This window comes from Lissotriton vulgaris, chromosome 2_1 (genome assembly GCF_964263255.1).
Source record: "Lissotriton vulgaris chromosome 2_1, aLisVul1.2, whole genome shotgun sequence".
Classification (NCBI taxonomy): domain Eukaryota; kingdom Metazoa; phylum Chordata; class Amphibia; order Caudata; family Salamandridae; genus Lissotriton; species Lissotriton vulgaris.
Window position 1 is genome coordinate 509588690 of NC_141687.1, and position 27655 is coordinate 509616344.

The 27655-nt window shown below is 45.9% G+C and overlaps 1 protein-coding gene across 1 annotated transcript in view; it reads right to left on the minus strand.

Moving 5' to 3' along the window:
• The window catches only part of PGAP1 (post-GPI attachment to proteins inositol deacylase 1), an 868977-nt gene extending 843427 nt beyond the window's left edge, over positions 1-25550 (minus strand). Inside the window, exon 1 of the mRNA XM_086955415.1 lies at positions 25253-25550. Within this exon, the coding sequence (XP_086811541.1) occupies positions 25253-25384 (132 nt within the window). The 5' untranslated portion in view covers positions 25385-25550. The remainder of the gene's footprint in view (positions 1-25252) is intronic.
• Between the last annotated feature and the right edge of the window lie 2105 nt (positions 25551-27655).

A 27655-nucleotide genomic window follows, 5' to 3' on the forward strand; every position in this document is an offset into this window, starting at 1 on the left:
TTAAGGGCTAGGAGGGTGGCGGCATCGTAGGTAACGCGGGGGGGCTGGGCAGCGCGAGGGGCAGGGGGTCTGGCGCTGGGCGCGGTCCAGGCGCGGACGGGCGTAGACGGGCTTACCTTTGGCGCACCTTCGGCGTGGCCGTAGCGCGTGGACGCTGCGCGTGGGGGCATTTGGCCATAAATGGATGGTGAGGGGGGCGGAGCGTGGGAGGGTCAGCAGCTGGGAGGCGGTAGCAGGGAGGAGGGGCGGGCTAGGGAGCGAGTAAACAAGATGGAGGGTCAAAGGGGGACTATGGCAGGGGCAGCAGAAGCACCACGGCACAGATCAGTTTCCAGCGTTCTGTAAAAATAATTAAATAAATCCCGGCGCTACTTTAAATAAATAATTAAATCCTAGCGCGACTTGAAATAATTAATTAATTCTAGCGCGAGTCGAAATAGATAAATAATGCACAGCGCTAGTCAAGCTAAATAAATGTACAACAGCGCGAGGTTATTTAAATAATCTGCAGTCTCGGTCTCACCAGCAAGCCAGGGCGAGCAGGAGCTGGGGTCAGGGAGCGTGGAGGGAGCGACCGTGCTGGAACAGGGCCAGGTAGTCACAGCGCGTCAGAGGAGGTAGGGAGCCCTCTGTTCGTGGGTGGGAGGGGCAGCAGCTGGGAGGCGGTAGCAGGGAGGAGGGGCGGGCTAGGGAGCGAGTAAACAAGATGGAGGGTCAAAGGGGGACTATGGCAGGGGCAGCAGAAGCACCACGGCACAGATCAGTTTCCAGCGTTCTGTAAAAATAATTAAATAAATCCCGGCGCTACTTTAAATAAATAATTAAATCCTAGCGCGACTTGAAATAATTAATTAATTCTAGCGCGAGTCGAAATAGATAAATAATGCAGGGATGGTGACCTCGGGATCAAGGGGATATTTATCACATTTGCACAACTTCAGAACAAGTATGAAAAGGCACTCACAGAATTGTTCCGCTACCTTCAAATTAGGCATACACTCATGACCACCATTCCACCAGTCACTACCCTCCCAGAGGTTTCTCCACTGGAGGATAGGTTACTTACGGAACGTATTGATAAAAGAGCCATATCTCTAACCTATCGGAAAATAATTAACAACCAAGCAGAACCTACACAGAGTCTCCGCGAAAAATAGCAGGCCAACATTGGAGAACTAGACAACACTAACTGGCAGGAAGCGCTAGAGTCCGCGCAAGAGGTGGCAATACCTTCTAGACAGCGACTGGTGCAACTCAAAGTGCTCCAGAGGACATATTTATCTAGGGTAATATTAACTAAAATGGGGAGGGCTGACATCCAGCTCTGCTTGCGACAATGTGCGGCCGTAGGTACATTTTTCTTAAACAATATGGGAATGCCCAGATATTAAAACATACTGGGAAGCAATCATGGACACAAGAACACAGGTCAGTGGGACTCCAGTAACACCAGAACCCAAACGATGTCTCCTGAACATATGGGAAGCCACAGGCCTTAATAGCAAGGCCCAAGATTGAGTGACACTGGGCATCATAATAACAAACACTGCCAAACACTGGGGTGCGCAGAGTGCGTCAGCATATGTAGAATGGTGCACTGACACGGATTGGGTCATGGTGGACGAAAAGGCAGTATATGTAAATAGAGGGTGTCCCAAGAAGTGGGAGCGGGTGTGGGGAGGTCGGAACAAATTTAGAGAGAATATTTGTACACTGCCACCAGGACGACTCTCGCCGGATGACAGCTAAAGTTACACTGTGTCAGAGAAATCAAAAAAAGCTCGAGTTTTTGTACACATGTATCAAACTGTATGTGAGATAATGTTTACAAGTCGTACATTTAATAAAAAGAATTTCAAAAATAAAAATGATGACGAAGCACAACGGCCATTTCATTTTTTCAAACTGCAAATTGGATAAGATAGGATCATTAGAATGATTGACAGCTTCAAAATCAACATCCACTCCTGCAATGGCATAATTGGTAATGTTATGTTTGAGTGCAGTGTGCATATTCCTGAGCATCTTGGCGCTATGGGTATTCTGGGAAAGCAGCCACAATACATTCACTGGCCACCTATGGGCACAGCTAAGTTTTTTGTTGTTTTCAGTAAGGCACCTTGATAAAGGGAGGGTGTGGGGTTTCTAAGTATATTGCCTGATTGGGCAATGTGTATATTATTGAATATGTTCTGGAGAACTTTGTAACTAAGATGTAAGTGCCAGAAGATCATAGTAATCAGACAAATAGTTCTGCAAAATAAACTAATCAATGCAATCTAAAGAAAAATGTTATATTCAGTAAGGCTAGCTAATAGGAGCTATGATTTGGGGCCACCAATTAGGTGTATTCACATTGTGCAGAGCCAACAAATGGCCATTACAAAATGTAACCGTTTGACATAATCCAGGCATAGTTTTGCAGTAGTGAACATGAAACATTTCTGGGGAGAGTCATCTGAAATTGGGAAAATTAACTTATCAATGTTAAATAGCTACCAATCACTGCACTGCAGACTTTACGAAAGCTCTGCTTAGGTCTAATTGTATGTTCCGGCGTGACGACATGCAATGTAAATATAGTGTATTTTAGCCGATAATGGATAGAAAAATGTTGATAATGAAAATGGAAAAAATTATATTAAGTTGTTCTGAAGATATAAATCACTTAGCAAGTTTTTAAGGACATGTAAAAGCAAATTAGAGAATTTCGTGAAAATCAGAAAAGTAAGTAGTGATGTGAACTACATACACTTTTAGATTGGGGAATGTCTAAGGTTAGTTTAGTTTTCCCCAATACATAATAACAAAGTTGCAGGGTATTTATACCTGGTACTGTCTGTTGTATGTGAAATTGTAGCTTGGGGATTTAATGTTTCATTTTACACAAGAATGAAACCATGTAAAAAAAAAAAGTTTTGCTATTGCAAACCGGCTGCTGGATCCTACATTAACAATAGGCCCAGAATCAAGGCATCTGTGTGGAAACAATAAGGTTGTTCTAGGGTACATGACTTGTGCTGTATCCGAGTACTACATCATATGTGGACATCTGTGTAGCACAGGCGGCAGCTAATGGATGTCTGGTGATCCATAAACTTTGATTTATCTAAGTCCTCCGACATTACATCCTTTTCGTGTACATGGAGACAATTGCATGTCTTGTTTTTGATGCTTTGCGCCCAATGAAACAGCGCTGTTTTTCTTTTTCTTAATTTTTTCACTATACAGAAACCCACCATAATATTACGACTGCATTGTAGCTTTTGTCTTAACATTAAAAGTTACAATGTTATTTAGCATGCGTGTTGTCTAATTACTGGTTACCTGACCTGGTTGATCCAATTAAGGGCTGTCCGCTTGAATTACATTTAAGCCATAAGCGAATTTCACACACTTCCCCTTCAGTCCTCTGAGCAGGCTTACGCTATAGGCTTAGCTAACTTGTTAGCCTCTGCCATATGTATTGTTCTATATTTTGTATACGTTTCCTTTTCTTATTCTTTACTGAGTGTGTTTTACATTACTGTCTGGTAAACCTCATAAAACCTCATTCTACACCCATCGCCCATTTCAGAGCAGTCAGTGAGTTTCCCCATGTGGATACACCGGTTTTAAGCCTATTTACAAACGGTTTTGTTTTCTTCTGTAAATGGCGAGTGAAGAAGGCAATCAATGTGGCTTTTATGTAATGAACGTGCGCACAAATCACGGGAATACAACTACATGAACACATGCACAATGTGACGATCACAGGCTTACATGAAGACAGCACAACACACATATAGGTATCTCTGCAAAATGTAACACACACACACAGACACCTTTGCACACAGGAAACACACGGGGGCAATCATATAGACAAACATTCTCACCTGCAAAGCTGCCATGTGGCTCCATGTAACGTTTGATGCTTCCCATATTCTTAGGCTTCTGGCCCAAAGCAGTTCCATGCTTGGGTTTAAAGGTCCCTACTCGAAACAGGGAAAGGAAACGTTCGAGTCCAAGAAAGCTAAGCTGTGCTGACTAACACATGCCGAGCCATTGGCAGCCATGTAAATGCAAACATGAGCACTTGAGTGGAAAATAAAGAAGTATATTCACTACGATGGTGGCTTCTTATTTTTGTATTACTGCTTTCAAGAGATTCCTTGTCCCTGCTACAGCGACATGTCTTAGATGTGTGTCGAAACTGTGCCAACGAAAGAACGCCGAGGCCTTCACTGCATTTTCAGCGGCTGTACATTGTGATAAAAAATGTGTTTACTATCTCAAATTGGTGAACGTGCTTCCACAGGGCCCGGTCTATAATCTGCCCCAACTTCCACATTGGAAGGGAGTGCTGTTGCAGGAGGGCCAACGGCAGAGCAGGTAACTAACACTTGACTCAAAGTCTTATTCCGGCGCAAATTGTATAAGTGACATAACTGACACAGTTGAGTATACCGGTGCCTACTATTACCGTAACAACGTGCCTGCCTATTGTTGGACCTGGCCCTCCTCTGAAGTGTCACCCCCAAACATTTTGCCTTCCTCCTATTTTTAGGTCTCGTGCCTAGCGTTGCAGAGCACAGGACTGTGTGCACAGCGCAAGAGATTTAGTAGGTGAAAAACGGGGTTTCAGCACGGACCTAGGAATCGCACACGCTTGTGCGTTTGCTTTTCTTATTGTGTCCCGCTATTGGCCTTTGCGTGCGTGTTTTTTAGCAAGACAGCACGCAATAGGCCAAAGACGGCGCATAGCTCTGCCCACGGTCTATTGGTGTCTATTAAACCACATGTTTTGCTGTGGCTCGCGCAAGCGCACCACTTGCGGTCGTGTTTGTTTTGCTTCCACTGCCACTAGATCTGTGAAGTGGGTGGGCCAACGGCATTCCTGCAGCTCCCTGCCCTTGCCTGGCATTACTTCCTGCTTTTCTGCACCCTGCATCGCAGGAAAGCTGGCTTGCACGCTGCTGCATGTGAAAGACTTGTGCCTTTTGTAGGTGGTCTCAACAGTTCCCACGTCCACTCGCTTCCTTGTGGAGCTGCCCGCTCGCCAAGCCAACCCTCCAAGAGGCCAGGCAGGCTCGCACGATATCACTTGCACCTCCATTTTTGGCACCACTTGGGCCGCTGACTCAGGAGCAATGCAACACAATTTGCTTCGTCCATCCCACAATGCTGCGGCACACTCCTACGCCGATGCTCTCCCTGCGGATTCGGCAAACAGCTCTGGTGCAGTACTGCTCTCGTGACGGAACCCCAAAGCCAACGGTGCATGATGAGCTCCAGCAACAAGCAGGCAAGGTCCAACGACGAGGTTCCAACAACAAGAAGTCAAGGTATGGCTGACCTGCACTCTTGCCCCATTTCTTATCCTAGTTTGTTCATATGTGTGGTACTTAGTAGTATTGCTTTCCCTAAATGTGGCTTTTAGTAGATTCTCTGTCCCTGGGTCTAGATTTTTAGTGGAACCCCTGTGTGTTTGTCTGTCTTGGTAGCAGCGACGTCCCGCTGTGTTTACTCGATGGAGAGGCGGGTTCAAGGACGTTCACTAGCGAGGGAGGGGAGTGTTGCAGGTTTGTTATGGTTCTAGACGGGGTGGGGGGCTGTAGAGAGCCTTTGTGCCACTGTGCCCTTAAAGACCTGGTGCCCCCTCCCCTGTTGCCCAGTCATGACCTCCCAAGTGGCCCTACCTACCCAGAACTTTCCCTTTCCCTGTTGGGAATTCGGCAGTGCACCTCCTAGCCCCCACCGGGTTACGATAATCCTCAGATCTCTGCTGCTGTCTCCCAGGTGCTTCGGAGCTCTTTTTTCCACGGAAGTAACACAGGCCTCGGAAAATGTTCCTGCAATTAAATATGCAGATAAAAAAACGAGGCCAGCGCTCCACTAGGAGGAAGAAATATGCAAAGAGGCAGCAGCGGTTTGTCACCATAGAAACCGCCCCCCAGCCCCAATCCTGCGCCCCATGCTTAAAATTCCAGTACGGTCTGCCGCTATGCACCGGTACTCCACGGAGCTCCAGGGAGGGAGCACGCCTGTGCTGGTGTCTGTACCTTTGTGTTTGTGTGTGCAATCTCTGTGTGTAACCGAGTGTGTTTATGTCAGTGTGAATATGTGTGTTTGCTAGTGTGACGGTTCTATGCGTGTCTGTCTATGTCTGATCGGTGCTTGAGTGGTTGATCTGTCGGTGGGAGGGGGTGAGTATTGGTGGAGGGGTCGTGAGGGATGTCACTGTGTGTCTCTATGTAAATATTCGCGTTGTATATGTCTGATGGATCTTTGTGTTATTTCTTTGCTAACTAGCTGTATTTGTGTGCACGTGTGAGTGTCCTTGATCTGTGTGTTTAAGGGTGTCTGAATGTGTGAACGTGTCTGGACCGGTCTGATCCACCTGTGTTTGATGTGTGCATGTGGATCTCTGCGTGTTCATCAAATCTGTACGTTTCTGTGGGAGATCAGTGTGCGTGAGGGCATCTATGCATGTGTGTGTTCAGGTGTGTGGGAGATGGGCATTCGCAGGTCTATAAATCTGCTTGAGTGATAAATTCTCGATTTGAGATGTAGTGTGCCTTGAGATATGCGCGTTTGTTTGTGGGTCTTTAGTTTGTGTGTTGGTGTGTGTTTATGCATGTTCGTGGTGTACCCATATGTCTCTACACGTGTGCTAGTGCCCACCCGCTTGTATTTGGGTGGAGAGGAAAAGAGACCGTCGTGTTTGCTGCCTCGCCCATAGAAACGGATTGGCAGCTTGAGGCGCCCTCCGTCTGCCAAGGCCTCGCCTCTTAGAGGGGAGATGGATGCGTATCCTCGTAGCTCCCACCCTTGCAAGACCCCTGCTTTCGTGTTCGCGGCCTGGCACTCACGATGAGACCTATGACGCAGGCACTATACTGCAATGATGGACTGGCACCCTGTTCTTAATTTGAACAGATGGTTTCTGGTGCTCACTACTGGCACTCAATTGTCAACACCAGCGCTTGTGACAGCCTGCCACAAGGTGGTGCTGTCTGGCTCATCTAGAGAGGTGACCAAAACAACAGTTAATTATGTGTTCAATATACATTAACAGTCACTATTGTCTGCTGCCCAAGCCATTCTTATAGCTTTGGGGGCCTGAAATAATCTGAATTGTTACGCTTTTAGAAGTGTGATTGTTAGTAGTTGTGTTGTTACTATCATTGGCAGCACTGGCACGGACAATGTGTGGTGCAAGCAGCAGCGGCCACCTGACGAGAGCCCTAGCACTTATTCTTTTACAAATTAAGCACTGCAAGCACCCTCTAGATATATTCGGGCAGTGGCCTCGGGCGACCAGCAGACCATCTTATTCAACCGAAAACGTACCCAATTTGAGCTCTTCCTTTCACTTCTCAAATCCTTTAAGTTGTGGACCCTCGGTTGCCTCCAAAACCTACAGACACTCAAATAGTCATTTAGGAAAGTATGAGTCCTATTTATTTACAAAAGGTATTTGGGTAAGTTTGGCATCCACATTGTGCCAGCTACCTTCTGACAAGATAATCTAAGCTTGACATGAAACTTAGAAATTGACAAAATTAGCACACAATATCTTCAGAAATGTGTACCAGCAAAAAGCTTGAGCTCAGCATTGCCCCACCCCAGAACCCATTTAGCCAGAGGTATAAATGCATGACAGGACTTGCTCACTGGCAACACTTGAAAGTGCTAGACTAAGGGGACACCCTTGTCATTGTGCTCTAGTGGCCATGCCGCCCTCAAACACCAACATTTTAGGAATGTTCCTGAGCAACTGTCAGTGGATGCCCGAACCATTTCTCTATTTGCCACCTGGACTGTCCTGGTTGGAGAGACAACGATCATAAGCATCCCCCTGTCATGTCATGTGTCTCCTAAAACTGCCAAACCCCTCAGTGGCCCATGCTAAGGGCAACATTGTCATGCAAGGCATTCACGCGTCAAACTGTACGATGTAAAGTTCTCCAAAAATCTTAAAAATAAACTATAGCAATACTAAATCGACATCCTACCACCAAAAACCAAATTAAAAAAATAGGCCAATAACTTTTAAGCACAGAATTAGCAAACACCTTAATATCACCTCAAAGGCGGTATTTAAAACGATAGGATGGGGGTGTGGGGGGGGGGGGGGTGAGTCATGGCAGCCCTCAGGTTCTGGGGACCTCCGAGGGGCAGGAAAGGGGGTGTTTTTGGATACCGTGACATTAATGTATATTCACCTTGAATTTTTTAAGTCACAATTTTGTTTTCTTGTCGATTTAGAGCACTTACCGCAGGGCCCTCTCGGTGCCTTCCTTTCCCCATGTTGCCGTCTCGGAGTCTTCCTCTCCCCCTGTTACTCAAGAGCATTGTGATTCCCTTCCTGGGCTGAAGCTCCATTCAGTGCCTCCACAGGAGAGTGCCCCTTGTATTTGGCAGGGCTCAGGCCCATCTCAGTGGCTCCCATGTGGAAAGGTCTTCTCCTAACTCTGCTACCGCCCTGCTGGAGGTGCGGTAAGTCAGTTGGTGCAACTGCAGAGAAGACAGGATGGTGTTCCGCCCTCTCTTTCTCTGTCTTGCTCTCCCTTACTTGCTGTAAAAAGGTCTTGCATTATTAAACGTTTGAGCTAATGGTGTTGTAAATGATAATGCAACGCCAATAGCTCAAACTTTCTGTAATGCCAGACCTATTGCATTGCAAATGATTGTTTTTTACTGAATTCGATTTTGTTGGTGTTAGGACTCTATGAACTTTACCAGTGCTAAAGTGTTTGTGCTCTCTCGTAAAGTGGCACTATATGTGACCAGGTTCTGTAAATTAAATGCTCACTGTTTCTGGCCCGACAGGAGGGACGGCGGAGGAGAGATGCGGCGATAAGATACGTTTGTTTTTTGTTTTTTTACACCCCCGTCACCTCCGATCCGTGCCAGTCACCACTGCTACCTGGTTTTTGTTCACCTAGGTGGCAATGTAGAACTAAGGGGGGTTTGTAAAATTTGGCCAATTTAAGACGTAAAAAATCTGCCAGTACAAGTTTAATATTGCATTTCTACCTGTTAATTTCTTTTGGAACACAGTTTATAATAATAATGCATATGTATTTGCAGACCTTAGACATCGGGCTGGTTGTCACTGAATGCTCCTCTTCTGACTATGCCTTGCTTTACTGGGCCTCCTTGTCACCTTGCCCTCAGGTCCACCCCCGGACCTTCAACTTTCATCCCGCATTCACAGTCTCCCTATTTGGGGTTCCTAGAGTTATGTTTTTTCCAGTTCCTGAACTGACAAGCATTACATTAACATATGGTTCATACGTCGAATAGGACTGTTCTCACACTGAGAAAGGAAAGAAGTCTTGGCTGAACTCAGTGGCGAAAGCAGAGGACTAGTCAGCCAGCTCAGGGAAAGACAGGAATAGAATGGAGAAGCCAGGGAACAGAAAGCTAGTATTTATTGAGTGTACCTGGGTGCATGCGGTTATGCCTTCTGTGTGAACTAGTACAATTCTCTAGTAAAATACAAACAATGAATAGACCGGAAAATATTGATGATTTTACTTGCAAACTGGGAGGATGGGCATGTGTTCTGCAACAGAGAGACGTCTACCCTGGTGTGCGAGTACAGGGCTGCTATGTCTGGAAACCCCAAAATTTTTATGTCTCGCCTACGCAGCACGCATGCGCTGCATAGGAGGACATTTAGCCGTTGTTCTGCTCTTTTTCGAAGCACATACTGGTGCTTGTGGCGGCATCCACCTTGCAGGAGCGAGCAGGGGCGTGCCACAAGCATGAGTATGTGCTTCTAAAAAGAGCAGACTCCATGCGCACGCACCACTGCCATTGTTACTTCCTGAGCACTCATGCTGCCTCTCATATGTAAGCACTCTGCTGCCCCCTGGCGGCTATGAGCTGGAGATATTGACCAAAAAGAATATGAATTTTTGAACTTTCATCAAAGGAAAACGGCATGCATTTATGGCATGCCTAAAATTCATAAAAGCCTCTCTGACCCCCCTTATAGGCCTATCGTATCAACCATCGGAACCAACACTGAACCTTTGTCCAAATTTATAGACTTTTTTCTACGCCCACATATATCAAAAATCAAATCCTACATTAAAGACACGGGCGACATGATCAACAAAGTTGAAAATCTAGCTTTTGACCCCAGAAAAAACATTATGGTAACAATGGATGTTGAAGCACTTTATAGTAACATACCTCAGAAAGAAGCACTGCTGGCCACTGAATGGTTCATTGACCTCTTTAATATAGATTGTCCGAAAATATTTTTGTTGGATCTTCTACAGATTGTTCTGGCTGAGAACATCTTCGAGTTTGGTGACACCCTTTACCGTCAGATAAGCGGTGTTAGCATGGGGGCCTCTGTGGCGCCCTCGATTGCCAACATCTATATGGCAGCCTTCGAAACAAAATTCATTCACAATGAGGTGGCTCCATTCTACGAGTCAGTTTCCCATTGGTCCAGATACATAAACGACATCTTTTTTATTTGGACCAATGGCAAAGATACCTTATTGGAGTTTCTGCAATGGATCAACCTCACTGATGCTAATCTAAAATTTACGGCCCACCATAATGAACAACAAGTAGAGTTCCTCGACTTAACCATTAAACATCAAAATAACAGATGGATTGTTGATCTCTATGTGAAACCTACTGCGAGGAACACCCTCCTTCACTTTAAGAGTTTCCACCCCCGCTGCCAACGTGAAAGCATCCCTTTTTCCCCAATTCCTCCGGATTAGGAGAAACTGTACCAACTTAGCTGACTACGACGCGCAAGCCAGCATAATGCGCCAGAAATTCTTGAACAGAGGATACCCCCATAGATTAGTGAGGGACTCGTTCAAACGAGCAAGATTTTATGATCGTGACTCACTCCTCAGGAAAAAATCCCTAAATGAAAACTTCAAACTTGTTTGTGTTACCAAGCACTCCACCCTAGATAACACAGTGAAGCACATCATGAATACTAATTGGCACATTCTCAATTCTAATCCTACATCACAAGTCAAGCTAGATAAACCGTTGTTTGCGCATAAACGTAATAAAAATCTAAAGGATTTAATTGTGCATTCACGCTTCACTGTTAACCATCCTAGGTCTGAATTTGTCCAAAGGTCCATTGCAAACAACTTCCCCGTCAAAGGTACGGTAAGATGCTCTACCTGCAAGTCATGTTCAGGCATTATGGGAGGAGAGTCATTTGAACATAATGGTTGCCGTGTTGATGCACAAGACATGTGGAACTGTAAGACTGCGAATTGTATCTATTTCATTTTATGCCCCTGCCAACTAGGGTATGTTGGGGAAACATCCAGACCTGTGCAAGTTAGACTCACAGACCACCGCTCGGCCATCCGTACCAACAAAATTGCGGCCCCTATGGTGAAACACTTTCTTGAAAAACAACATGCGCCAGACGAATTCAAATGGCGCATTATTGAAAAGATCAGATTACCTGAAAATAGAGGTGGAAACAAAGCCCGCAAAAAACGAGAAGTTTTTGGGATCTTTTCTCTTGGAACATTTAAGAAAGGTCTGAACTCAGAAATCCCATGGGAAAACGCTATTAATTAAGAAATCTTCCCCGTAACACTTTCCAGGTCATGCTTATTTATTTATTTATTTATTTTGAAAGTTTTATATAGCGCGAACAAGATCTTTGCAGATATCAGAGCGCTTTACAAAGCCGGGAATACCAACAAGAGAGTGAATTTAAACATAATAAGTGGGAAGGGTAGGTACGTGAGGGAGCAAATTAGTACAGCAAATCAATAATATAAATATAACAGTTAAAAGTGTGCATAGATAGTCAGTAGCATCAATAATACAGGTGAAATACATAGTCATAGAGATCGAACATAATAATACAGGTCGGTGTAGAGTCTTTCTAGATCTACGCTCATAGGTCAGGTGTATTTGGCCATAAAAATAGCTTTCACTTCTTTCTTAAAAAGTGTAGTGGAGGAGATGAGCCTAGTTTCAGGAGGGAGTGAGTTCCAGATCCTGGGTGCCATTCCTGAGAAAGAGCGTTTATAAGTTTTTTCCTTCCGGAATCTTCGAGGTTTTAGCAGAAGATTGTTTGTGCCTCTGGTGTTTCTAGAGCCGCCAGAGATTGACAGCTTCTGAGTGAGGTATCCGGGAGAGCTCAGGTGTAGAGCCTTGTGTGTCATGCAGGCGATTTTCAGATGTATTCTGGCTTCAAAAGTCAACCAGTCTAGTGATTTCAAGTCAGGGGAGATATGAGAGTGCTTTTTTGATCCAGTGATGAGTCTCGCTGCAGCGTTTAGAGAGGCTCTTAGGGGTGCAGTAGTGGTTAACGGGAGACCGCAGAGGGCGGTGCTGCCGTATTCAATTCACGGGATGACTAGAGCTTGTACTGCAGTTTGGAAGTCTTTGGCTGGTAGGAAGGGTTTAAGTTTCCTTAGGGTATTGATTTGGAAGTTCGCTCCCTTAGTAGCCTTGCTGATATGAGGCTGCATGTTGAGATTGGAGTCGAGAGTTATGCCTAGGGATTTTGCTGAATCCACTATGGTGGGTTGGACATTGAGTGCAGTTAGCTGTTTAAGCCAGGTTTGAGTGGTAGAGATCTTCGCTGGAGGTGAGATCAGCAGGAATTCTGTTTTCAGAGCATTGAGTTTGAGATGATTATCAGCAAGCCAGGATTGGGTGCTTCTGATCGTAGAGTTCAGGAGTAAGATGTCATTGGGGGATTGTAATTTGAGATATAGTTGAGTGTCATCTGCGTACATGTGAAAAAGTACATTGGATGCTTGAAGCAAGGTGGTGAGAGGTTCCATAACTAAGTTGAACAATGTTGGTGAAAGGGAGGATCCTTGGGGGACACCTAACGAAACAGGTATTGGAGAGGATAGCAGGTTGTTACTCTTGAATTTCTGTGACCTGTTGTGTAGAAAGGAGGTGAACCACTTGAGAACAGTCCCGGAAAGACCCATTCTTGTGTTCAACAGATCGAGTAATTTCGCATGTTTAACAGTGTCGAACGCTGAAGAGAGATCAAGAAGGATGAGGAGGCAGGTATCCCCTTGATCTAGGATTTGAAGGGCGTCGTCGATTATGTGAGTCATAGCAGTTTCGGTGCTGTGACCTGCTCGGAAGCCTGATTGATGAAGGTTGAGGAGATCAAACAGATCAATGTGTTTAGTCAGTTGTAGTTGAGCGCATTTTTCCAATAATTTGGCGAGAGTGGGAATATTGGTAATGGGACAGTAGTTGTTTAGGTCAGATGGGTCGGCAGTAGGTTTCTTTAGCAGAGGTGTGACTTGTCCAACTTTAAGGGAGTCAGGGATGGTTCCTTCTTGGAGCGAGCTGCTGATAATCTTAGTCCAGAGTGGAAGGAGTAGTGGGGTGAAATCTTTGACAGCGTTAGCAGGGAGGGGATCTGTGAGGTGATTGGAAGGTTTCAGGGTGCTGAGCAGTTTGCCTATTTCTTCTTCGGAGTAGGTTTCAAAGGTTGACCATGTAGCATTGTTTTTAGGTCCAGTGGGTGTTATACAGTTGAGTGTGGTGTGGAGTCTTGCGTCAGCTCGGAGATCACTCTTTATGTTGTCAGTTTTTTGGGTAAAGAAAGCGGCGAAGTCTTCACAGGAGGGTGCTTCGTGCAAGGTACTGAGAGGTTGGGATTGTTCCTTCGTTTGTGTTCTGATTAACTCAAACAGTTTTCTTGGGCGGTTTTTTGCTTGGTCGAGCTGGAGGCTGAAGAAGTTTGCTTTTGAGCGCTTTATTTTCCTGAAGTAGGCGTTTCTCTTTTTCTTCAGGGTTTTCAGGTGCAGTGCAGAGGGAGCTGCCCTCCAGGTGCGCTCTGCCATTCGCATGGCTCGTCTATCTTCATTGAGACTCCCGTCGTACCATGGATTGGAGATTTTAGCAGAGACTCTTTTTAGCTGCATAGGAGCAGCCTCATTGATTATTGAGGTCATGGCGTTGAGATAGTGGTCAGTCAGGGATTGTACATCTGTAGCGCCCGTGGGCGGGAGTACGATGTCGCGTCTGTTCGGGGGTAAGGAGACTGGGTTGAGTTTTTTTCAGGTCTCTTTTCCAGACTTTAGGTCTGGAGGGTTGAACCGGGTTGAGTTTGACTTTTTCATTGATGTGGAATGTGACAATATGATGGTCTGACCAGTCACAGGGTTGAATAGACTCAAGTTGAGCAGCGTCCTCTTTGGCGATGATAAGGTCGAGGATAGAACCTTTCTCGTGGGTCGGGCTGTTGCATAATTGTGTGAGATCCAGGGCGCTGAGGAAGCTTTTGAGACTATTTACCACCGCATCATTGAGATCGTTCCAATCGAGGTTGAAGTCACCAAGGTATATTTGGGTGAGCTGTCGTCCTGCGTTGGTTGAAATCAAGTCCATCATTTGTTGGGCGAAGATGAGGTGGTCTCTGGGAGGGTGGTAAATACCATGAAGAGAGCATATCGGTTTGCCATCACTGATGATATCGAGGCAGATGTATTCATAGCAAGTTGGAGAGGGTAGGGAAGGCGCGGAGACTTTCAGAACAGAAAGGTTGTTCCTGTATATGCATGCGATTCCGCCGCCTATCTTGCCAGACCTGTCAAGCCTAATAATGTGGTAGTTGGGGGGAACCAGAATGTCCATTATAGGTGTAGAAGATTCGGTTAGCCAGGTTTCAGTTAGGAAGATTAGGTCAAGGTCCAATCTTAGGATGAGATCAGCGATGGCGGAGGAGTGTTTAGAAGCCGATCTGCAGTTTAGGAGAGTGCATTTGAGACGGGGTGTGTCGGGAGAGGAAGAGGGAACTAGAGAGAGGGGGACTTTTCTAAGGTTATTCGGGACGGATATTCTGTTGTTTAGAGTGGAGGGTCTATGGGGGTTTGAGAGTAATGTGGGAATGGGGTGGTGCGAGGTCGAGGTGGTTGTGAGGTTTAGGGGTGCAGGGTCGTAGGAGCGGAGGAGGGAGAGAGTGTCGAGATCTGAAAGAGGGTTGCATGTGCGACGGGGGCGGTTGTTGCGATTGTGGGCAGGGATCGCGGTCCAGTGAGAACGGCGGGTGCGGTTGTTGCGATTGTGGGCATGGATCGCGGTCCTGTGTGAGGGACGTAGCTTAGGCTCGTCGTCAGGACGGGAGGAGAGCAAGTTGAGAGGGGGGGTGGTGGTGAGTGAGGTGAGTCTAGGGGGTGTGGTGAGTAGCTCTTTTATGGTGTGCATGTCTTCTTTGAAGGTGTGAATTTCTTCTTTGAGTTGTAGGAGGGAGGCCATAATCTTGTCCAGCGTGGGATAAGTGTTTGTGCTGGGGGTGGAAGTCATGGGTGTGTGGCTGACCTGGGACTTATCGTGCGGATGGGGTGGAGGGTTGGTGTTCATGCAGGGCTCCGTCTTCCCCTCTTTTTCCGCCCCCCCGCCCCTCCCCCCTTTTTCCTTGCACCTTTTTTTCTCTGGCACCGTATTTATTTCCCTGTGTTTAGCACCATGCACCTGCTCATTCAGTGTAATATCTCTATAGTCATCAGTAGGACAGCGTGAACATTAAGTATTGTCCCTGTTCCATGTGTCTTGTTTTCTCTGTACCCGATACAGAGAAACTATATGCCAGCTTTTTCCACGCATATTTACACACTCATCATTAGACTGGCTAAAACATTAGGAGTGTCCTTCTCCTTGTATTCTGAGTTTTGCACTGGACACAGAGAATGTCTGACCCTTCTTTCCTTTTTCCCGCCCCTCCTCTGGTTTCCCTCCCCCCTTTCCCCCCCCCCCCTCTGCCCCTCCCCCTCCCGGTTGCTCGCACGCCGTGTATAATTCAATAATCCTGTATATTATTACTGCCATAGAATAAGCTTGTATATCATTGTGGTCTTTAAATCGCCCTTAACGTTGCTGCTTTTTAAACCCTCTGACTCCATCTGAGTACATGTGTCTCGTTATATATGGCAGCCGTGCAGGCTGATACTATTGGATGATACAATCTGCTACAATTTGCCCCTGATACACTATGTCATTTTTCTCTGTATCCCGATTTCGCATATGTAATATTGAAATTCTCCCTGTCTTGACACAGTACTTTGTTTCTAATGTATCCTGTATCTATTTATCTGGCAAGAATAGCCTTTACTAGTCCGTTTTTCACTAGTCCGTTCTTTACCTCCCTGACCCATCCCTATATCGTCTGTAATCTCCGCCCCCTGAACCACCTATTTATACGGCGCGGCCTTCTGCGTCCCATTGATTCGAATTTCGACCGACGGCACGCCATATCCCGCTGACGCCGCCTGCTTCATCCTGAACTCCGTGAGCTGTTTAGATCAGGTAACATCTCTACCTACGGCACGCCACTTTTCTGTACCGCTACTTGGTTGATCCTTACCTCCGTGAGCCGTTTATATACTTCAAAGCTCCGGATGAGGAATGTATCGTTTTAATCACGTATTTACATCACGTACAGCCTTCAGCTGTTGTTTATACGACGGACTCCGGGTCACTAGTAAGTAAGTAATTCTTTATTGTGTAGTTAATTAAAACCATTACAATATATAAAATACCACAGTGTTTAAAAAGCAGGATATTGACACTACTGTATAAAAGATAAAGTCTATAAAATCAGATGTCAATCTAGCTTAACGATATGCTTGTTGAGGGCCGTGGTCACTAATTAGGGATCTATTTACGCTTCTACCACGCCATGTCGACTTTTTTGTACTATTTAGAGTTTGTTTAGTTAATTATGACACAGAGGTTTCTGTTGGCTTATCACAATAGTAACTCTTGTCAGCACCCTTTTTAAATCAGAGTGTTCCGTAGATACGAGTTATCTACATTTCTAATTCGAGTGCTTTTCAATTTGCAGCCTAGATCCTGTGAATTACAGATACTGGTCTGCCTCATTATTAACGCCTGGTCTACGGTACAAACGGACCACGTGCTTTGACCTTTTTAACCAGGTAGCCTTTCTTGTTTTATTTCTTGGGCTATATCAAGGGTCCCTACACTGCACATACAGATATCCGACTTCCGTTTCTCATTCCCATTCATTTTTAGATTCAGTAGAGCATCAACCTTTGCTGTCTGCTACTTTATTTACACGGCATCTATACAGAGAATCCAACCTCGTGAAATCACACACAAGGTAAATAGTTTCTTTCTCAGCCGCGATGGGACCATATCTATATAAGTCTCAGTCAGTGCACAGGATTTGCCAATTAATATCGACTACAGATAAAATTATGTATCTTGCAGAAATCTATCAAAACATCTCCAAGGGAATCGTGATATATTCATATCTTTACCCTGCATTACTTCAATCAAGACATTATGCACCTATTTTAACAGGTATTACAGTCTTTTTCTGCAATATAGCATATTATGCTCTGTATGCTCTATTCTGCTCTGTTTTTATATTCATGTTACCTGATCCTTCAAAAAATCAAGAAATGGAAATCACGTTTTAGATTCATATATATTTTCACAATATAATGTGCCTTTTCCCTTAGACATAGAAACAGTTTTCCACATGTCTCTGTGCTGATACGATATAAATGAGTGGGTTACCCAAATAAAGTCACTGGGACCTGGGTTCAGTAAGTACTAGGAGGAAAGGGTCCCAGTGTGGACAAGGAACAATTTACACAATTCAATGAATTAACCAAAAAAACAATTATTGGATCCACAGAGTTTTATTCACTGAGGGATCAAGTGTAATTAATACATGTAGCAAACAGTCAACTGTATTGAAGGTCATACAGTGCCCCGGGAGGGAGGAGGGAAGTGATAGTGGTGAGGATAAGGGAGTGGAAGGATTGTGTGACAGTAAAATCAAACATTTGAAAAAACCTTTTAGCTATAATTTATATAGCAGCAACGGCCATAAAGAATGGCGACCATAATTTTAGAAAGGCATACTTCACAAGGTACAATACATCTACACAATATTGGCGTGAGGTTGCCACAAACAGAACAACAGTCGACGTTTCGACCCTCTTATCAGTGCAGGAATTATTATCCTTGCTGCGGGGTCTTCACCAGGACCAAGGGATTGGGGCAGGTAACCTGGAATAGATTGAACATTGACTAGGGTTCGGTCCCAGAATTCATAGGAGAGCCACAGGGTTAGAAGTCCTCCATGTAGTCAATGATTAATTAAGGCAACGTCAGTAGTAGAGCTGCACTGATCGCTACATCAAGCATTCACTCGGTGCTGGAAATATTTACGGCATCGTAGGAAATTAATCCAATGTTCGTTAAGTTAGATTTAATCAGGGAGCTCCGTACGAGGGCAAGCGATAACCCTAGTCAATGTTCAATCTATTCCAGGTTACCTGCCCCAATCCCTTGGTCCTGATGAAGACCCCGCAGCAAGGATAATAATTCCTGCACTGATAAGAGGGTCGAAACGTTGACTGTTGTTCTGTTTGTGGCAACCTCACGCCAATATTGTGTAGATGTATTGTACCTTGTGAAGTATGCCTTTCTAAAATTATGGTCGCCATTCTTTATGGCCGTTGCTGCTATATAAATTATAGCTAAAAGGTTTTTTCAAATGTTTGATTTTACTGTCACACAATCCTTCCACTCCCTTATCCTCACCACTATCACTTCCCTCCTCCCTCCCGGGGCACTGTATGACCTTCAATACAGTTGACTGTTTGCTACATGTATTAATTACACTTGATCCCTCAGTGAATTAAACTCTGTGGATCCAATAATTGTTTTTTTGATTAATTCATTGAATTGTGTAAATTGTTCCTTGTCCACACTGGGACCCCTTCTGTGCTGATACGGCGGCTATGTCTGTGGCTGACTCATTTCACCATCATTGTCAATGAGCATTACATACAGGCCATTATCTGTTTTGGATTAATGAGACACACTATCATGCATTGTATTTTAATCATAAGTTATTCGTCTCATAGGTCCATTCTGCTCTCGCCATCCATTTGAAGAGATCAGTAGGTTGCTTTTTCCTGTTCTCATTAGTAAGTCAATATTATCTTCTCATAACAATATTGTATTTTTTCATACCTGACCAATGCATGTGTTATAAGAAAGTTTTTTATATATAGAGAGACACATCCTTCTAAGCCAGCTCTTTTCAACCTGAACCTTTGAGTACGTTACAATTTATATGTGTTGATCACTCAACGGTTAGACACAAGATATGGATGTTGGGCCTTGTGGCTGTTGGTTATAGGCAGCATTTGATGTTAATACTTGCTCAACAACACTGTATTGTTATTATAAACTGTATTGTTAATGTATGTATTTTACTTTTACAAAGATAGGCCAACCCAGTATCTGTTTTTCAGAATTGTTCTTTATATGTAATTGCAGATAATTAACTTGTGGCTCCTGAAGAAGGCGTTTTCGCCAAAACGCGCGTCGAGTATTGTTTCTTCAACCTCCCTGTGGGCACCACTTATTATTATATGGTGTCTTTTTATGTATAAGGATTGTATATTATGTTATTGGATGTATTCATTGTATATTATTTTATTGTACTGTCATATAATCTGAACATTCTTGTTCCTTATATGATTTTTATTTATTATATTAAAAACATGTTTACTTTTAACTAATGATTTTGCTTGTTACTCTCTAACTGTCTGCCTGTTCCTAGCACCACTTGGTCCATATTATTTGTTGTCTACTATTAAGATTGCCTAGGAATTTTTTACATACACTTTAATTACCCTGCCCTAGGACTTTTCAGTAACCACTACCCAGGGGGTCCTTGTTTTTCTCACTTTGGCTATGAGCGCTCACCATTCCATGCACGTTTTCCCCCTCTCCAGCTGGACCTCCGCTCTCTGCCGTAACTCGCTTGCCGGCTGCTTCTACACAGGTTCGCGTGCAACCGCTTTTTAATAACAAGGAACCTCCCTTGTTTATTTTTGCCAAATGCCTACCTTGCATTTCTTCTTCTCTCTCTTAATCCCTTTTCTTGTACACTGCACTAAGTGCTTCCTATAGCAACTACTAACGGACTTTGCTTCCCAGTTTGCCTCCCCTCTGTGAACTACCTGCTACGAGTCCCTGGACTGGCATTTTTGCTGTTTCAGCCCTGTGTTTTATTTATCACTCGTTTCCACTCCGCTCCAACTTCGACGCAAGGTTCAGGTAAATGGAATTATCCTGCCAAAATTGCAATCAACCTGCTCCCTGATGTGTTGAACTTACTTGAGATGTTCATAGAACCAAAACACTTTTTACGATGTGTAAGAAATGGGGGTTACCCAAATCTCCAAGGGGGTAGCATGGCATCAAGTGGGCAGGCCAAACTTCGAGGACATGTGAAGCATTCAGGCAGTATCCACAGACGACACACCAATCACACCACAATAGAGTCACAACACCACCTTTGGTTGGAAAAAGATTAAGTTTAGTGATGTCTCCAACCTGCAAGGTAAAAAGGAACAAAATAGTGGTAGTCACAACAAGGCGCCAACTGGCACCAGAGCCAAGTACTTCAGAGGGGGATTATTTACATGGGACAAAAGGGCTAAGTCCATAGTCCATACTGCAAGGAGAAAGGATGGTTAACTAAACCCTAGCCCTGGAGCCAATCTGGCGGGGCCAACTCAGGCTCTCGTCCTCGGGGGTAGGCTGTAATTGCAAAATCCAACTTTCTGCATAAACACACCTCCTGTGTTATAACGCCAAACCCCACCCCTGTAAGGGAAAAAAACAGAGCATCACAGCACATTTAATAATAGACAGGAGCACCTGTAATAAATCAGCCTGTCTGGCCCATCAATCTGGTACATAAACAAGGGCCTGGAATAATACATCATACATAACCCCCTGTAAGGGAAACCCTCATGGCAGCCCAGCATCTAATAGCATGCGGGTATAACCATAGGTCCCCTAGGCCGCCTTCGCAAGATCTACAGGGCAGGTCACCACAGCACCTTAACACAGACAGTAGCACCTGTAATAAAACACAGCAAGGTTTGCCCTTGAACCTGGAATGTAATCAGGGGCCTGGAATAACCCGTCAGGCCAGCCTAGGGGCAGGACACCTGTACTAAAAGGCACATCCAAGTTTACCCCACCCTCAACCTGCGGGCACAAAACATCAGGTAAGTGGGCACCTTGCATTTAACAACATCTTAGGTATTCACCCACGTCTTCCAAGGTAACCTGGGAACCCCATGCAGGACACCACCAATCATGGGCAGGGATAATCAGCCCCCTCCTATAACCCGGCTACTGTGCAGGAATCAACACTTCATCAGGGAATCATACCCATTCCATCACAGGGAAAAACAAAGGCTCCTTAGTCAGCAATAGCATTTCTTTCCGCAAGGGCAAACACCCGATTGGGTAAAGCAGTCAGTACATTAGGCCGCCATGAGCATTAATAACCTTCCCCCTAATACGGGGTTAACCCTTCCATGCCTCAGTCATGGGGCCTAACGGGGCCCAACCACAGTCTCCCCCGTAGGTGGGGCGGTCGTGGGACTTCCGCCCGCCCTCTCGGGGTATTACCTTCTTCTTCGGCTTCTCGAGGGGCCCTTGCGCAGATGCTTGCAGTCGGTAGGCCTCACGCGGCCTTCGGTCTGATCTCGGACTCCCCGGGGCTTGCACCAGCTGGTGGGGGGCTCTCACTCCTCTCGGAGCCCTCCCAGAAGACGACAGGCTGTTCCCGGGCCTTCTGCAGCCTCCACGGCCCGGGAACCAATCAGGACGCGGTGGTGAAGGGGCTCGGCCCCTGCGGCCAATCGCAGGGCAGCTCCTGAGGGATGCGGCCGGGAGGACCAATCACGGGACTGCACGGCCGAGCTCAAGCTCCAGGGCCTAGCGCGGCCCACACGGACTCCAGCGGCCCTCTCCTCACACCGGGGGCCGCCGCAACGCTACTCCCAGCGGGGATCTTCCTCGGGGCCCTCCGTCAAGGGCGGAGGCGGGGTAGGCTCCCGCCCTCCGTTGTCGCTCCTCACGGCGGCAATGCTTCTCGTGTGGCGGCGGGGCTGGCACCGACAGTGTGCCCCGGCCCCGCCTCTTCCACCAGCTCACTCCAGGCTGCCCGGACGGCAGCCAATCCCTGTGCGGCGTGGCTGGGGGCGCGGCGATGACGTCACCGGCGCCCCAGCCACGTGATGCTGGACGCGCTGACTTCAGGGCCTATCGCGGCCCTCTCTCTACTTCGGCGGCCCCCTCCTGGCATCGGGGGCTGCCGCAACGATGCACACCCCAGCAGAGGGGGGGTCTCCTCAAGGCGGCACCGGGCCGCGGCGGTGATTTTCGGCTCTGCCACACAGTGCGAGGACAGGACAAGGGGTAGGCTCCCTTTCTTGTTATAAAGTCCCCTCACAGTCTCCTCAGCACCCGGGCTGCGACGGTGATCTCCGGCTGTGATAAGGGGTAGGCTCCCTTTTATTATTTAATTATATGGCAGACAGCGCGCTGACACGAGGGTAGGCTCCTCCAGCGTGATTCTCCTCAGGAGAATGGCGCTATTCACAGCGCACTGCTCCTCCCTCTGCCCACACCACTTCCAGGGCCAGCAGCATTCCAGGGGCCACACCAGCCCTAGCACTTCTCTCCCCACAGCGCTTGGTAGGCAGTCCAGGGGCAGATTAGGAGACAGTTCCTTGAGGGCTCAATCCTCCCTGGGCAGCTCCTCCCCGTCCAGCGCTTCCACAGGGGCCACAACTTCCCTGGGGGTATCAACCTCCCCAGATTAGCGCTTGCCAGACAGTACCTCATAACGGGCAACAGTTCCTCCAAGCGGCTCAGGGGCACACTCCTCACCTCCTGGGGATTCGGTTGCGCTGCGCTGGCGCAGCTCCAGGTCCAAACAGCGTCAGTGTCCTGGGTAGGGGCCCTTCCTTCCTCAGGGGCCAGGGGGACAGCAAAGGGGGGGGTTCTAGGGGTGCAGGGCCCAGCTTACAGGCCCATGTGGCGGTAGCACCTCGCAGCAGGTCCCCTCTCTTCCTTGTCCCAGCGCTGACTGACTTTCTGGTGGCACTTCTCCCTATTTATACCCTCCTCCCAGGCAGTGCCAGGACCTTCTAGAATGTTGGCAAATCTGGCCTAAACTGGTTCTAGGGGAGGGGGTGAGCACCCTGGGTGCCAGGCTTTCCCTCCAAAAGCTAGGGGTAGCTGGGTATTATTATCTAGACCGCTGACCTAACGCAGTCAGGTGGCACTACCCAGGGCCATGGCATCCATTTTAAGAACACAGTACATTTTAGTCAGGTACATTTTTAAAATGGGGATTGTTTTCTGCACACCATTTAATAACATTAAATCTCACAACAGGGCAACTCTTACCACACATGGTCCATACATATTTATTACCATGGGGGAGTCATTCAAATTAAAGGGGCAAAAAGCGAAAAATTTGGGGGAAAAAGGCCAAGTCCAACACGATGCCACTGATTTTTTGTACACATCACATTTATGCCTACGGGCTACACAGCATGACAGTATTGGCTTACGTGACTAAGTCAGTTTTCCCACTCTCCACAACACTTCAAGCTGAAGTGCAGTGATGTCACCACATCAAACCTCACCCAACATCTTGTATATCGATTAGAATACACCCAAGACCATATTCAACTATGCACCCTGAACGGGCACCCAGGAAACAAATGCAAATCAGAGCACTTTACGACCCTGTCAAGGGGCTGAAGCACTATACATCACACTGCTTCAGTTGCAGCTGCTCTTTCAGACTCCTTTCCTCCCCCTGTAACATCACAGAACCTGCGGTCTTCAAGTTAAATTTGAGCTGCTTCCACATCCACTGACTTTTTATTTTCCATATGCTTCTTTTTTGCATTAGAAATCTCTCACCAGAGTTCACATAATATAAAACTAGCAACATGTGGAGGAGTTACATGCAACAATGCCAAGTCTGCTCTTCAGCTGAGCCTATGAATTTACAATTTAGAAGTGCGCAGCAGTATGGTATTTCTTGCTTGAACAAGAAGTAATTGTTTAAACTTTGCCTCCAACTTGCAGATCTTTTTCATAAACGCCTGAATACATTGTTAATCTATTGTCCCTCTTGCCACATTCTAAAAGATTATCCCTGCATTACGATATCTACTGCAACACTCTCATGATCGCTACCTACCATTTTCACCATCACCACTCACCACTTTCCCAACATCAACCACTGCAGTTTTATGAGTGATGCCCATCACTCTTACATCATTCACCAGTGTCACCATCGCTATCCATCAGATTCTCACACCAGGCTCACCATTGATATCCAACAAATTAACACAAAACGCACCAGTATCACCTACGGTTCTCTCTATAAAGTAAATACAATTTAAACAAGCATTGGCATGCCAATAGGTCTCACCTTTGGGACCTTACAGGTGTTTAGTTATCCCGCACAACATCCTTGGAGCAACAACATCAACTGTTGCATGGATAAACACTTATAAGGTCCCAAAGACGAGATCTATTGGCTATGCCATTGCTTGTTAAGGAAGCAACAGTTTCAATCCAGTGAAATAGCAGCCATGGCTGCTAGGATGTCTGGACCTCCTTCAGAGGGCAATAAAATTATTACCACTCAATGTGGTAATAATAACAGTTGTCATTTGCAGGGACGGCCACACAATTGCAAAATTGGGGTAGAAAGCACTACATAAAACAGTTATTTATAATTACTATGAGACGCACTACCTCGACTACCTGCAGTCAACAGGGTGCTCCTAACAGGGTACTCCTAACAGGGTGCTCCTATCAATACACTGCACGCAGCCTTGCTAAATTTACTGAAACCATCGACAGTTGGTAAGGTAACCCAAACAAAAACACGAAACGACTGGAAACTATTTGGAATGCGCATTACACATAATTTATTTTCGCACAAGAACAATTGACCACCGACCGCAAAGCCAGAATCTGCAAACCAACAAGATTCAAAATTATTGCATGTAAAACAGTAATTTAGGTACAAACTGATAAAAAGACAGGCAGGATGTTTTAGCATACAGCTGACTTTTAAAGTTACTTACCTTCCAGAGGTTAAAATAAAATATAATCAGAACAAAAGCAACGCAAGTCAAAGAAGAGGAGACTGCACAATACAGCCTTAGATTTTGAAAGGGAATCAACACATTTTTTCCGAATTTTAAATCTAATAATCTACAATAAATGATCGTACTAAAGCGTGCGAAGGCTAAACAAAACCCATGCAAGGTTACAAAATGAAAAACATCACACCGGGTCCAAGACGAAATGTTCAAGGGCACGGAGAGAAGTACAGTATGACACTGCGCACCTGAGAATGCACGCCACTAAATAAATGACTTACCAGGTACTCGGGGTTCTCAAACATGTAGATCATGCTGCACCTGTTCTCTTCGTACATGAAAAACATATCTCGCATTCCTATGGCCACCAAACACACAACTATGCCGTAAAACACTCCGGCAGCAGCCTTCATTCTTCGGCCGATTGTTTTTTTACGCTTAAAATGTTTTGAGTATTAAACGTGCAATTGTTCTAGGGCAGAGCTGCACAGCAGCTAAACACCCGGTGTCTCTTCAGCAGGCTGCCGCAAACAGCAAGCATTACAATCTGTTCAAGCTGAAAAGACACTTCCTGGAGACAATATGTTATCCGGCTCCTCATTGGCCACTTTTTCCAGGAATGGCTTGGTCCTTGTAAATGATGTACTTTCATTGGACAGTGAAGTCTATTCCTACATGTGTTCTTAAGAGGCACAGTGAGAGGTAAAGTAGTGAGAGTGGACCCTATATTTTCTTGAATCCAGCGATCGCAAACAAGGCAGTTAAATGCAGAATAATGATATCGTATAGCATTTTGTTCTCCCAAAAATGTATTGTAGGAGTGAGGCATTAAGAATTTGATTGCTAACTTCTACTATGTTTTTAGTTCTACGCGAATTATAATTAAAATACAGACTTATGATTGTTCTACGCTAATAAGCAGGCGAGGCTTACTTTTTACTTAATTTAGGGCACGACAAGATGCAACTGGGTTACTGATTTACTACAGTTTTTTTTAAATTTGGTTACAACATGCTTTTTCTGGGATCAGAATTCCCCTCCGAAACTGAAAAATTGGAGAACTAGATAAGCAGAGGAGATGCTTCCATGGTGACACAAGACACTGGGGTCCCTGCACGCTGAAGTTTCAACAGGACATCACTTGTGGGTATCCAACTCATTATCAAGATGGGGTCCTTCATTCTCTCCCATTAGGTAATGGAGTTGGCACTTTGCTAGGGAATTCTTGGCTTTACACCCACATACATGCTAGGTACACTTAGGTAGGGTCCGCATCATAGGAGTGCACTTGAGTACTGTCATGTTTATAAGTCTGCATATATTCACTGTTTAAGCACGATGGATGAGTGAATTCTACCTTCTATATTTACTCTGTTAGTGCTTGTAATGTTTAAAATTTGCTTCTGTCTAATGATTGTCGCAGCAAACATGTTTTATACTAGAATGGCGCTGGTTCAATGCTTATTGAAAACGTCCCCAATGTTTATTCTGTGTATCTCTCTGAGACTAAGGCCCCCATTAGGATGGCGGCGGACTTTGCCCGCCCGCCATCCTCACGCTACTGGGGACCGCCCGCCATAAGGGCGGGGGTCCCGTGCATGGCATTAGGATGCACCCGCCACAGTGGTGGGCACATCCAGCATTCCTACCATTGTGGCGGGCGGTGCACCCAGCACCGCCCGCCACAATGGTAGGAAGGCATGCAGTGCACTTCCATGCACAACATGGCAGGCATCTCGCGGTGCCTGCCATGTTGCGCATGGAACTGGTGGGGGATACCATAGGTACCCCCCATGTGCACCCCCCACCTCCCGGAGTCCTTGGGGGCCCAGACTCCGCATGGCCACGGAAAGGCATTGACAACTTTCTCAAAATTAAGACAGCCATAACCAAAGCAAACCTACACAGAGAAGAACCCAGCATTATCAAATACATGCAAATGCTCAACTCAGCAGGCCATCAAACAGCAAAGATATACAGGCTCCTGAGCCCCTCCACGTCGTCGCTGAACAAGAAAATAACTAATACATGGGAACAACTCCTAGGCAGGCAGCTAAACGATAAAGAACGGTGCAAAATGTGGGGCTCAGCAACAACAAACAAAATAACCCCACAACTAGCACAGACAAAATTCTGGCTCCTCCACAGGGCCTACTGGACGCCATCTAGGCTACACAAGATCGGCATCACAGAGGCGGACAAATGCTGGAACTGCCAGAAAGAGGAGGGCACTCTGGAACACCTCATCTTCAAATGCGCGAAAGTCAAGAAGTTCTGGATGCAGATCAACACATTCCTGAACAACATGTTCAACGCAGACCTAACAATAAGCTTTGTAAGCCTAGCAACTGAACACGTAACGGCAAGCCTGAACAGTAGAGAAGAGAGAGACCTACTAGACCTGCTTCTCACAGCGGCCCTAAAAATAATCCTGACGAACTGGAAAAACACCGCCAAAGCAAACTTTAAAACATGGATTAACTGGGTCACCTTCCTAAGAGGGGCAGATAACATCACAGGGAAATTCTCATTGGAACACAACTCTAAAGAAGGCAAGTGGGAGCCACTCGATGCGCAGCTGAAGAAAACCCAGTGAAAAAAACAGACTAGGGACAAACGCAACCCCCCCCCTCTTCTCTCTCTCTCTCTCGCTCTCCCTCACTTGGGAAAGATTAAGAAGAAGC